Here is a 13,646-nt window from a genome sequence, read left to right as displayed (position 1 = left end):
TGGCGGCAAATATTTTTTGGCAGACTACCCCATGTCCTTTATACCAAATATATGTATATAAATTACAAAATTTTAATTTCTCTGTATAAACAAATAAAAAGAAATTAATGTGTTAGCTGATGTGTCACTGACACATCCTTATTTGAAAAATTGGTTTTCCAACATGGCATTAATTTAGGTCCACATGTAAGCCCAAAAAAGGCAGATCATGAACATAAGTTACTGCAAAAGCATCATCTGAAATGGCAACACTTTGTTTGTGAGATCAAGCTCTCCACAGAATTCTTATCTAAACCACAATCTCCAAATATTCAAGGAGGATTTTAAGCTGATCATCCAGTACCCCAAATGTATGCATAGAGGCCAAACATTAAAAGCTCCAAAACTGGCTGCACTCCCAGTATTGTGTACTGCATCACTAAGTTGACATGTGATAATGGCCTTTTCTGAAGTTGCTTAAACACATGAAAAATCTCTAGCTAGAGGCCCCAATATTTACCCACTGATGAGTCCTCATGAGGTTCCTCATCATGGCCACATGAGATTCCACTTCCTGATGGATTCAGTATCGATCATATCATGAGGCCTCCACCAACCCCACAAAGCCTATAGCTTCTGATAAAATCCCCACTGCCAAGTCATCCTTGGATGAATCAAAATATGCTTTTAGACCACAAATTCTCATTTCAAGCAAGTCCCTCTTCTTATCCACACTACTCGAATTCCAATATGTGTGAAACTCTATATTTTATGGAATACAAATACCTCAGTAATTAGATATTACATATAAATTTTTATTTTCAACCTCACAGTAGACCTTTTCTTAGTCACCAAATAAAAGTACATACACCAGTGGGCTGTGAGTGAGAATTCTAGTGCCTATCTTCCCAATTCTGATGATTGATTCATGGCTGAAAAGTCAGCTCCATCTCATCACAAGAGCTCCATGTTGTGTGGAAAGCCAGCTTGTAGGAGTGGTGAAGGGACACTATATCCAGCATTTCATGTATTTGAGCTAGACATGGATGTGAGATATCTCCTGAAACAAACTGATTAACCTCCCCTTCCACCTCTATCATACTGCATCCTGGCTTTTTTTTAATCCCTTTATCTCCAATCATCCTTCGGATCCTACAAGCATCTTCACATTTCTGTGCAGCCAAATAGATGTTGGATAGCTGAACATAAGCTCCATCTTCTTCTGTTCCATCTCCATTTCCTCCCATTAGAAGCTCTCTTGCAGCAAGCTCTGCGAGATCAACGTTATTATGAGTTCGACAACCACTCAGTAAGGCACCCCAGACTGCAGCAAGGGGTTTCATGGGCATTCTTCTTATGAGCTTGAGTGCTTTGTCTAACTGACCTGCCCTGCAGAGCAAGTCGACCATGCAACTATAGTGCTCATGTTTGGGTAAGATACCATACTGAGCTTCCATGTTTTCTAGTAGAAACTGGCCTTCTTCCTGGAGTCCTGCATGGGCACAAGCCATTATGACTCCAAGAAGGACAACCTCATCTGGTCTAAGCCCATCTTCTACTTGCATTCTCTCCAAGCATTGCATTGCTTTTCTCACATGCCCATGTAGTGCAAAGCCCCCAATCATTGCAGACCATGAGAACACATTCCTCTTAGTCATCCCCTCAAAAACCTCCACACTCCTGTCGATGCATCCACATTTGGCATACATATCAACTAGCGCAGTCCCAATAAACACATCAGTCTCCAACCATTTCCTTTTAGTAACATACTCATGGATCCACTTTCCTTGCTGAAGAGCTCCCAACTGAGCACAACCCTTAAGCGCAGTGGTCAAACAGAACTCATCAGGCTCAACTCCGGACACCAACATATTCCGGAAAGCATTCAAAGCCTCAGGAGCCAAACCACGCCGAACGTACCCATTTAAAAGAACATTCCATTGGACAACGTCCAACTTCGGAATTTCATCAAACAATTTACGGGCATCGCCCATAGCACAGCACTCTGCGTAGAAACGAACCAGCGCTGTCTGGACATGCCTGTCCGATGAAGCAACACCATTTTTCAAGACCCAATTATGTATTTGTTTTCCTAAGAGCATCCACAATGAGTTGGTACACGCAGAAATAATAAAAGGAAAAGTATGCTGATCAGGACCTACGTTTTCATCATCTAACATTAGATGGAAGTAATGTAGAGCCAGCTGGGGTGTGGAACTGCGAGAATAGGCTCTGATGAGAGTATTGTAAGCAAATAAATTTGGGTTTTGAATTTGGCTGAAAATGAGAGACGCGTAGGAGAGGCTACCGGAGTTGGAAAGCGCACAAAAGGAAATCAGCTTGCTGATAGCATAGTTGTTGAGATGGAGGCCATTGACAATGAACAAGGCATGAATAGCCTTGAATTGACGCATGTTGGAGCAGCTTTGCGCAAGGGATATGCAGTGCTTCCATGCTTCCATTCATGTATCTATTCCAAGCAGCAAATCAGTACACACCATTACTCAGTTCCTCCCCTCTGTAGTTTTCAATTTTTGTTGTTTCCTTTTTGGCATATTCCAATAGGTGCATGGTCTTGTATTGCTGGACATGATCCAATTCAAAACAATGAAAACATTTTCTAAGAGCAGTTGCAGTAAGAGAATCATATCCCAAAGACGAAGTACCTAAAGACATTTACTTTCTTCCCCCATTCTATTTTTTTCTCTCGTCAAAACTTTCATTATCCATTTAGCATGAAGATGTAATTTTCTACTCTTATCATTGCTATTGAGAAGTAAACTTGAGAAGTTCTTCCTGTGCACTTATGCTGGGCGACTTCCTTTTGGCTAGGCTTTCGACCAAACTACCTTTTCTCAATCCATAGAAGAAAAAAATACCAAAAAGAACAGAGGCAAAGGAAAACCAGGAAATCTGTAGTATACATGCTTGGGCTTCTTGAAGTTTATCAACAACTGCTCAGCAGGTTCTCTAATTTTCTCTCCTTTTTTTCCCACAATGGAACAAACTTTGCCAATAAAACAAAATGTTTTCTCCCTCGAACAATGTCTCTAACAACAACAATGCCAGTTCTGTAGTGGAACAGTAAAGAAGTTCCCTTAAAAAATCTGCATTTCATCTTCAAAGAAAAGAATCAGAGGTTGTAAATTCCTTGTTCTGCAAACGGTAATAACATCGTCCCAACAACCAATGACCTATAAAAATGTTAAAACGCAAATTACACAAGGATAACGAATAAATACAAGAATGTAAAGCTGTAATTCATAATTGGGATATACCTTACATTCTTCATCATCAAGCATAATCCATTTTTCAATCTCGTGACGGTAAGCAAAGCACCGATAATTTTTCCCAGTAAAACAAACCTACAAGTTAGAGGAGGGCGCTGACTAACATTGTAAACGGGGCTTAACGCATACATAGCAGATTATTGGCTAAAATAAACATTATGGTATTAGTTGCATTAGTCCGTTAGTTCAATGGAAGAGAAAATCAGGTAGAAGAACACCTGTATGTATTCATCCGAGCCACCAGTAAATGACTGGTTCTTTTCAAGTTCAATATTCTTTTTCTGGTAATACAATTGGAAGTTCGAAGCATGTTATATTTAGATATGAAAGTGAGGATTGTTTACACATCCATATATCCAGGGCCGGAGCGGAGCCAGTCAAGTGCGAAGCATAATATGTCATCTAAAATTTATGCCTTAATCTATAATTTGAAAACCAAGAAGGAAGACTGCTTATTGAGATTAAAGCAAGAAAAAAAAAACCAAAGATAACATATGCTGGTTATACTCATGAAGACATTGAAAATTAAAGACACCAAAAAGACTTTAAAATTGTGGCATGAATGTTGAAGTAAATATTCAAATTTACCAAAGAAATGAGGTAATGCGCGTTCCCTTCATCTAAACCTTCATATAGGATACCAAGATCTATCTTAGTAGACAAAGCAGCCAATGTTGTTGATATATCCGCCACGCGCTCATGACCATTCTTCCTGTCAATAACTACAATGCCCAAATCAAATACCATCAGAGATTTCTTAATGCTCATTATATAACAGAACTGAATAACATTTTACAACCTGCCACATACCAGTTATGAACACATGAGGAGGACTCGAAAGAAAATGCTGAGTAGGATTGAGTTTCCCACAGCCTCCTGCCTCTCGATCACAAGGGAATAGACTACTTGCATTTACAAGCTTCAAAAGCTTGTCAAATGAGCTATCCATGTGCATAGCCTGAGCCCACATGAATCAAATAAGGTAAAAACAAACATATTCCAAACGTGAGAAGAAAAGAATTTTCTAAATGAGACATGCCTTCATTCTTCTAAGTTTACTCTCATCTACCATGCGAAGAAATGAAGTAAACTGCTCATTCCCAGACTCAAGACCGCAATAGCAACAGCTTATTCTTTCCAAAAGGTTCATTCCAATGATAGTATGTGCTAAGCACTCATCCGATGTACAATCCCAATTTTCTCCGCTATATTTTTCTCCTGGCGCAGAAAATGACTGATGAAGACAGTCAAAAATTCCAACCAAGATTGAAATAACATCATTTGTTTGTGCCTGAAACATTAGGGTCACTATTAAAACTGCATATAGAAGAAACAACAGCTCAGCAATTCTCATGTCGAACCTTCTTCCTTTGGCAAAGGATAAATACAAATGTAACCCAAGTCCACAAACTTACCTCCTGGAAGAAAATATTATCAGGGTACAAGTCACTCAAAGCCATCTTTGCAAGGCATGGAGCAACAACATCTTTTTTCCAACATACTGGTGAGAGACTTAAGACTGTAAAAGTATTGCATAATGAACAGAAAACACATGGGTTTCCAGCATGAGCATGAGGGATTTTTGTTCTTCGTTGCAACTCAAATCGGAACCATCTCAAATGCCAAAGTGACTGCGTTTTGGCAGAAACAGCAAACATTCAGAAACCCAAAAAAAAAAAAGTAAAAAATTAAAAAATGTTTGATTGTGGAACACCAACCGTTATGATCACATCTAAGAAGCAATCGTATTGAGCAAGACTTTTTTTCAGACTAGTCCCATGTACATCTGATGCATTCATGTCGTCGAATGTGCATTGTGATCCCCTTTGATCAGGAGACAAAACACTGTCTTCAGAAGTTCTCCCACCAGGCAATCCTGCACAAGAGAAAGTACAATTCATGGAGTAGTTTCTATATTATGATCCTAATATTTAAAACTAAAAGGAATCTAATAGACACTTGGATAAATCCAGTAAAGGTTTGAAGCATTTTCAAAAGGTTTCCCAGTTTGCTCAACTTTTCCATGGGAGGAAGGGGATCCAAGGGACACGGTGCTCCCCTCCAAATTGTCCAAAGTGTTTGAGAACCAAATTGTCCAAAGTGTTAAGAGGAGCACCTGCCAAAACTTTAGGCTCTTTATATTCACCCACTGACAAGTCCGGATGAGGTTTTTCTTTATTGCTGGATGAGATGCTACTGTTTGAATCTGGAAGCGTGTCAGTCCTCCCTGTAAATTTTCTTGGGTGAACTTGTTCATCCAATTCCGCACTTCCACTTTGTCTAATTAGTTGCTTCTGTCTACCTCCTCTCTCAATTTGCCTTTGATCCTCCAAAATTTCTAAGAGCTCCCTCTCCTGTGCTTGAAGCTCAAGTTCAAGATGGCTTTTCAATTCCTCAATCTGATTATCTGAGAGTGGGGAAACCTGTTCATCCAATTCCGCACTTCGACTTTGTCCAGTAAGTTGCTTCTGTCTACCTCCACTGTCAATTTGCCTTTGATACTCCAAAATTTCTAAGAGCTCTCTCTCCTGTTCTCGAAGCTCAAGTTCAAGAAGCCTGAGTTCAAGACGCCTAGATTCCTCTTTCTGTTGTTTCAATTCCACATTCTCATTATCTGAGTGTGGGGAAACTTGTTCATCTAATTCCGAACCTCCAATTTGTTCTTGAAGCTCTCTCTCCTGTGCTTGAAGCTCAAGTTCCTCTTCCTGCTGTTTCAATTCCTCATTTTGATTATCTGGTTGTGGGGAAACTTGTTCATCCAATTCCACACCTCGATTTTGTTCTTCGAGTTTTCTCTCCTGTGCTCGAAGCTCAAGTTCAAGACGCCTAGATTCCTCTTTCAGTTGTTTCAATTCCAAATTCTGATAATCTGAGAATGGGGAAACTTGTTCATCCAATTCGGCATTTCGACTTTGTCCAGTAAGTTGCTTCTGTCTACCTCCACTCTCAATTTGCCTTTGATCCTCCAAAATTTCCAAGAGCTTTCTCACATTTGCTCGAAGCTCAAGTACAAGACGCCTAGATTCCTCTTTCTGTTGTTTCAATTCCACATTCTGACTATCTGAGTGTGGGGAAACTTGTTCATCCAATTCCACACCTCCATTTTGTTCTCCAAGCTTTCTCTCCTGTGCTTGAAGCTCAAGTTCATTCTGCCTAGATTCCTCTTCCTGTTCTTTCAATTCCTCATTCTGATTATCTGAGTGTAGGGAAACTTGTTCATCCAATTCCGCACCTCGATATTGTTCTTTGAGCTGTGTCTCCTGTGCTTGAAGCTCAAGTTCACGATGCCTAGATTCCCCTCCCAGTTGTTTCAATTCCACATTTTGATTAACTGAGTGTGGGGAAACTTGTTCATCCAATTCCACACCTCGATTTTGTTCTCCAAGCTTTCTCTCCTGTGCTTGAAGCTCAAGTTCATTCCGCCTAGATTCCTCTTCCTGTTCTTTCAATTCCTCATTCTGATTATCTGAGTGTAGGGAAACTTGTTCATCCAATTCCGCACCTTGATATTGTTCTTCGAGCTGTGTCTCCTGTGCTTGAAGCTCAAGTTCATGATGCCTAGATTCCTCTCCCAGTTGTTTCAATTCCACATTTTGATTAACTGAGTGTGGGGAAACTTGTTCATCCAAATCTGTACCATGATATTGTTCTTCGAGCCATGTCTCCTGTGCTTGAAGCTCAAGTTCATGAGGCCTAGATTCCTCTTCCTGTTGTTTCAATGCAGCAGCAGTCTCGGATTTTGGAGAATCACTTATAAGAAGCTGCTCGATACCACCAGTGGCCTACAATACCATGAAAAAGTTAGCTAACATCATAATGATATATCATAAGATCATCACTGCACTGAAGAAACAGAACCACACCTTTGAATCCTTAGCATCTCTACTAGACTTGTTCTTTTTCTTTTTCTTTGATTTTTTCTGTGTTTTCTTTGTATTATCATCAGCTGTATTAATATTCTTTTGGGTATCAAGGGCAGCCTCTAATAAAAGTGCTCGTCCTACAGCATCAGACTTCTCTGTGGCATATTTTCTAGCCAGATCCTCCAAGTGGTCCTGGAAGGGAGATCAATTATGGAATTATTCAACTTAGCTCTATGAAAGGATGAAGAAACCACAGAAGAAGAAGAAGAAAATTCAATGCAGACTCGAAGGAATGACGTTAGGATCACCCAAAGAATTGACCGGTAGTCAATAACAGATATTTTCCCAAGTTTGGATTCCAGATTCCGCATAACACCAACACACCGCATGAGACTAGTGTCAATTTCGCAAAGCTGCAAGACTGAACAAAGTGAGAACTCAAGGAACAAAACTGAATAATAGTCTTTTATTCAGCTCCCATTTGATTACAAGGGGATATTCAGAGAAAATGGAAACTAAAAAAAAATTAAAAAAAAAATCAGGTTATTCATTGTTAGAATATATGATTGATTTTGTAGATTTTATTTTATTTTTCTTTATTTATTATATTATTTACTTTATGCAAATTTTAGGGATTGCATATTTTTAGGATTTGATTTAGTTTCCTTTTTTTTTGTATAGCTTGTTTATGTACTTTAAGAATTTCTTATAATTTTCTTTGAAGAAAAATAATCTTCACTGGCACAATTAGATTTCTTGTTTTTTTGCCTTTTTTGTCAGAAATCTCTTAAAGTAATGTATAGAGTCCATCTCGAATTACTTTTTATTCAGGCTATAAACAGTTTGTTAGCTTTATTGATGAGTGCACTAAAACAACATGAATCTACCTTCTAAAGGAAAAATCAGAAGTTGCTACTTCCTTCAAAACATTTCATAAGATGATCTAAACCTAATTTCATACCAAAATTGAAATGTTAAGGACCAATAATGGCGAAGAGTATTTTAATACCATTCTAGGTTCATATCTTCTTGAAAAAGGGATTTTACAACATTCTTCTTACAATGATACACCCCAAAAAAATAAAATGCTTGAGAGGAAAAATAAGCATTTACTTGAGGTAGCTAGAGCTTTGATGTTCACAAGAAATGTACCCAAAATTGACTTCACTAATATTGTGCTAACTATTATCTACCTTATTAATCGTATGTCAACCAAAGCCATATACATGAAAAGTCCTATTGATGTTCTTAAGTGTCATTTTTATGATGTTAATGTCTTTGGTTCTCTTCTTCTTAAAATATTTGGGTGTGTTTTCTTTGTTCATATTCATAACAGGGAAAGGTCTAAACTTGATCCTGGAGCTCTTAAATATATATTCTTAGGTTACTCTCCCACACAAAAAGGGTACAAGGGTATATATATATATGGAGGAGTAAAAACAAGCCTATTGTAGATAGATCAACCATTGAAGTTGAATTTTGAGCATTAGCACAAAGCATATGTGAAGTAATGTGAATTAAGATCCTACTCAAAGAATTGCATATGGAACCTAAAGACCATGTGAAAATTTATTGTGATAATAAAGCAGCTATCATTATTGCACATAATCCAATTCAACATGATCAAATTAAACATATTGAGGTGGATAGATGTTTCATAAAAGAGAAGATTGAAAGTAAAATGATTTTTACACCTTTTGTGACTACCAAACAACAGTTCGTAGATATTTTCATAAAAGGAATCTCTAGTTTCATGTTTGTTTATACTGTTGGCAAGTTTGATTCAAAATTAAACTAAATAATTCAAGTAAACCAAATAATTGTGTTTGGCTCAATTAGGTGCGTCCTAAATGATTGCAAATTTTGAACTATGTTTATTCCTAAAAAGATTGAAGAAAAATGTTGAGGAAAAAAATAGAGAGGATAAGTTGAAGAAAAGAAAAAATAGATTCAAAATTAATAAATTGTTTTTATATCTCATTCCAACATCATTTCACTTATTTAACTCTTCTACATAAATATTAAATAATTTTAAAATATATAAAAAAAAAATTACTAATTTTAATTATATTTTTCTTTCTTTCATATTTTTCATAATAAAACTAAACATAAAAAAAAAAAAAAAAAAAAAAAAAAAAAATCATTTTTATTAATATTTGTTTTCTTTCTCTGGTGAATATAGCCTTAATATTCAACCTTTTTCATTTTTCTTCCCTGAGATTTTGTCAGCAATGAAGCAGAGGAGTAAGAGAAATGCTTGTGGACACATCAAAAAAATATTAGGAATGACACAGAGATAGTTAAGGAATAATCCTGAAAACTGGGAAAAACAATGCATCTTGAGAATGAGAAAAGAAGCCTAAAAAGGTTGGTTTCCAACTAATCACAAAATAATATGGGAATTATTGGGTAGCAGAGGATTAATTATTTGGCTTGATGTGAAAAGTGCACATAAATTTAGGAAGAATTTGACATTTTTCATTAGATATCGAAATTAAAAAGGTTGGGACACCTACCTTCAAAGACACCTCTTCTTTCTGATCTTGGACTGCCATTTCTAACAAACTGTCCTGCTCAAGCAGATCTTCGAACGTCTTGCTTTCATCTTCCTGATCACTTTCCTGATCAGATAAATGAGAAGTCCCACCGGCTACTCTTAGATTCAGAGCTTCTACTTCTTTAAGAACCTTCGATATGAAAGTGAACTCAGCAGCATCATTGCCAAACACATCATTAGACGTCCTAGCAAGCTCTTCTTGCCGCTTCTTCAAGAGGACCTCATAACCTTGCGGGACAAACTCCAAGTTTTCCCTCCTCTTTGTGAATTCCTCGGCCAAGATATTCTCGACTGCCTGAAATGCTTCTTCTTGACGTAAATGAATACATTTACTATCACACAAGCTTTTATATTCAGGAAATTCCTTCTCAAGGATACTCAAAATGTCTATCGCTTGATGTTTTTTCTCTTGTAATGCACGAGCCCATGATGTCAATTGTTGTTCATTTGAAGGACCCCCGAATATCCAAGCTACTAAAGAATCACTGCCTGGAAGTGCATCATCTTCAAGATTATCAACAGTAAAAGCTACTGAAGAAGCATCATCAGAAATGTTGTCATGATAAGTGAAGAAATCAACCGCTCCCCTATTCGAGTGTTCATCCAAAAGGAGAGATACTGATTCACTAGAAAGACCAATCCTGTGTTTGATGTCAAAACCTCCCGTGGGCGTCTCAGCCACGGACCCATCCTTCTCTGAACGAAAATCTAACCTGCAAAGACGAACCAAATCCTCCAAATAATGATAGACATATTTGAGCTGAGGAACTTGCAAAAAGCAGAGGCACAAAGGTGTTTGGTCCAGTCCTTGAATTAGAGGCTCCAATTCTGGAACAAGGGTCTGCAGCTTTTCCAAGGAGTATTTAATCAACACCTTAAGAAGTCTTTCAGAGAGATAGTTGTGTCTAAAAAACAATTTGAACATGATATGGATTTTCGAAAGGATCCCTGCACGCTCAGAATCATAAGATAATGGCCAGTTATGGTCGAAAGGGAAGGCATCAGGCAACCCTTTTTCTCCATCAACTTCCTTGATATTTTCATCACCACCAACCTCCCCTCCATGGGACTCTCTGTCACCACCAACAGTACAAGATAACTCGCCTTTCGGGCCACTTTCAATCATTTTCAGAGCTGCAGAAGTGTCCACTGGCTTCCACCTATCCTTCAATAGCATGTCAACCCAATAACTATTAAGTTCTAGTGGTAACATTGACATCATCTCGGGTGCTAAAACCTTAACATTCCGCAGATGCTGCACCTCAAGATGTTTCAGATAAGGTGTTAATTCCTTAAATCTCTGACTGCAAAAACAACATCCCAAAAACTTCCAGCTCTTGTTATCCTTTGCAAAACTCATGGCTTCACAGAAAATCAGCGCTTCCTCAACATACTCGTTTGAACCAAAATACTCTATTAGATCCCCAATTCTCACATTGAGCAATCTCCTCTTCTGATCAAAACTGATCGAGTCCCAATACATCACAACATAAGGCATCATACGTGCCGATTCCTTCATCTTTTTAAGATTTGAGACCCTTTTTATCTTTTCTTGTTTGTAAGAAGATCTGGAAGACGACTCAGGCACTCCATCTTTCAGATAATTTTGCAGACTAGCTTCCTCTGTTTGCCATTCTGGTAATACCCGCAAGTTCTCCAAAAGCTTTGTTTTTTGAATCTTAGCCTCAATCTCCTTCTCTCTTTCCTCAAGATCTTTCGATTCCATACCATCCTCAGAATATTTTAAACTAAGCAACTTACTCTCTTTCAAAAGATCGGAAAAAGGAACCAACATAAACTTAGCTTCCAAATCCAAATGCACACCGTTATTCATGGTCTCGTTTGACATTCCAATCAGTGACCGCAGGCCCTCTTGAAGTTCTGAAATTTGTGCCATGAGAATCGACCCTTCTAATTGATTCCGCCCCACAAGTAAACTAGCCTTCTCCAGTGGAATTGACAACGCCCTTTCACACTCTCGCACAACTTCTTGGTATCCATCATTTTTCTCCGACGTCAAATAGAGCAAATGCGCAAAGAAATGAGCGGAATCCATCTTCTCGGGTAAGAGCAATGTGGCTCGCGAGGCAGAGTCCGCTGCAGTCTTGAGGTATTGGAGTTTGGTACTAGAATCGGCAATTGTAAGAGCGAGTTGGTAATACATGGTACCTTGAAGAGTATGAACAAAACCAGAGTTCGGGTAGCTCGAACAAAACTTTTTCATAAGCTTTAGGGCTTTGTGGTGGTTTCCACGCCGGAAAGCATCAAACGCGCGGTCGCAATCGAGCTTGATTGCCTCCATATCTGCTGCTTTCTTTGCTTCCTTATTGGGGGACCCATGGGAGAGTGAGGAAGCGGACGGGAACGCTGCCTTGACACCCACGGCCGCCGGATAGGCCGCCGCAGGGGCAGAACAAGAAGAAGAAGGCTTGACTCGCTTCTTGCGTCCCATTTCTTGATCCGAAGCCGACTCAAAGAATAACAAAGAAATATTCGAGTCGGTAAAGAACGAGATCACTTCTTCAATCTTGGAAGCGGAATTCTGTTTAGTTAAGTATTAGGCGCGAAAATTCTGATTCCACGTCATCAAAATTAGTTACTTCATATTGATATTTTATGAAGCTACTCATATTATGTTTTGTGACAAGTAATCTAACCTGGATTTAAGAAGTGGAATTAAAAGCTCTTTTAGTAAAAAGTTCTAACAAAATTATAATATAAATCTTATAATTTTATGGAAAAGGGTTTTGATTAAAATGTAGGAAGTTCTAAAGTAACGAATCGGAATTTGGGTTGGTATTTACGAAGTTTTCATCTCAACCAAGGAATATGATGAAATTTTGGTGTTAAATGACAAAACAAATAGAATCAAGACATAAACGTAACAACAAGCGGTGTTTGGATACAAGGTTATGACATCCAAAGACATACATGTGATACTATCTCATTGGTGTTGCATTTTTAGTTGCATTTTTTTATCCATTACATCTACTTTTTATCATTTTCATCTACTTTGGGTCAGGTATAGGAATATGAGAAAATAAAGACTAAACTTAAATGAGAAAAACATCTAAGAGGTGGGTGAATTAGGCTTTTAAAAAAAATTTCAACACAACAAATTCAAACACAATAGAAACAAAAATAAAGAGGAAGAGTTAGAGAAAGCAAACTCAGATTTTATAGTAGTTCGACACTTCCTTGCTTACGTTCACTCTCCTCAATCTCCTAACCGAGTGAGGGTTCCACTAACTTGAAGTTTCAACCAAGCTTCCAATCTCCTTTACACTTGGATTCCAACTCCAATTGGCTCTTACACAATCTCTTCAAGATTCAACTCTCTTGAAGGTTTTAACACTTAATTTTTATAAGAATGAATCTCTCAGTCTTACTCAATGATATCTCAAATACAAATCAAAGTTAGGATGAAACACAAATGTGCATTAAAGGATATGCAAGTGTAGATTTAATGCATCAAGAAAGAAATAAGAGAATGCAAGAACAAGTGGGTAGACAATTGAATGTAAGTGTTCTCTATATTATAAATGAAGTAGAGCTCTCAATTTATAGGTTTCTAACCTTGGGAGCCAAGAAAAACAAAAAGCAGTCTCAACCGGGCGAGCTGGGGGTCGACCGGGAAGGAGGGTGCTTTAACCGGGAAAGGAAAGCTATTGGATGAGAGAGAGTGTTTTTAACACTCCTCGACCGGACAAGGGTAACCGGTCAATCGGTTCCCCAATCGGTTGAGCCGGTTGGCCAGTGCCTCGACCGGTTCAGCCTTTTGGCCTTGAAAACCTATCTTTTTCTGTTATTTTCTTTTCTAACACTTAGGCAAAGTAAAGTCTTTAGGTAAATAAATATGTCAATTTTGAAACGTTTGCCTAAGGTACATTTGATAAAACTCGGGTTTTAATGAAATTGTAATTTTAAAGAATAAACAGAGTTTTCAAATATGCATAA

The 13,646-nt window shown here is 38.0% G+C and overlaps 2 protein-coding genes across 5 annotated transcripts; both read right to left on the bottom strand.

The window, feature by feature from the left end:
• Positions 1-730: 730 nt before the first annotated feature.
• LOC117929831 (putative pentatricopeptide repeat-containing protein At3g28640) lies at positions 731-2,461 on the bottom strand. Its single transcript, XM_034850256.1, has one exon. The coding sequence runs from the start codon at positions 2,439-2,441 to the stop codon at positions 906-908; it is 1,536 nt and encodes a 511-aa protein (XP_034706147.1). The 5' UTR covers positions 2,442-2,461; the 3' UTR covers positions 731-905.
• Positions 2,462-2,477: 16 nt separating this feature from the next.
• On the bottom strand, positions 2,478-12,203 carry LOC117929830. 4 transcript variants are annotated; one of them, XM_034850255.1, is made up of 12 exons: positions 9,649-12,203; positions 7,417-7,545; positions 7,133-7,324; positions 5,832-7,051; positions 5,386-5,549; positions 4,988-5,145; positions 4,685-4,900; positions 4,309-4,560; positions 4,080-4,227; positions 3,858-3,991; positions 3,263-3,344; positions 2,478-3,173 (listed from the first exon to the last, which is right to left on the bottom strand). In XM_034850255.1, exons 1-12 carry the CDS (start codon positions 12,139-12,141, stop codon positions 3,100-3,102), a joined length of 5,262 nt encoding a protein of 1,753 aa, XP_034706146.1. In that variant the 5' UTR covers positions 12,142-12,203; the 3' UTR covers positions 2,478-3,099. The 4 variants fall into 4 exon arrangements, 3 of the variants coding, with proteins under 3 accessions (XP_034706146.1, XP_034706145.1, XP_034706144.1); XM_034850254.1 differs by having other exon boundaries at positions 3,258-3,344; positions 7,441-7,545; XM_034850253.1 differs by having other exon boundaries at positions 2,479-3,173; positions 3,258-3,344.
• Positions 12,204-13,646: the final 1,443 nt, after the last annotated feature.

This window comes from Vitis riparia, chromosome 14, assembly GCF_004353265.1.
Source record: "Vitis riparia cultivar Riparia Gloire de Montpellier isolate 1030 chromosome 14, EGFV_Vit.rip_1.0, whole genome shotgun sequence".
NCBI lineage: Eukaryota > Viridiplantae > Streptophyta > Magnoliopsida > Vitales > Vitaceae > Vitis > Vitis riparia.
Note: the sequence above shows the minus strand (reverse complement) of the source record. Positions and strands in the feature narration are given on the sequence as shown.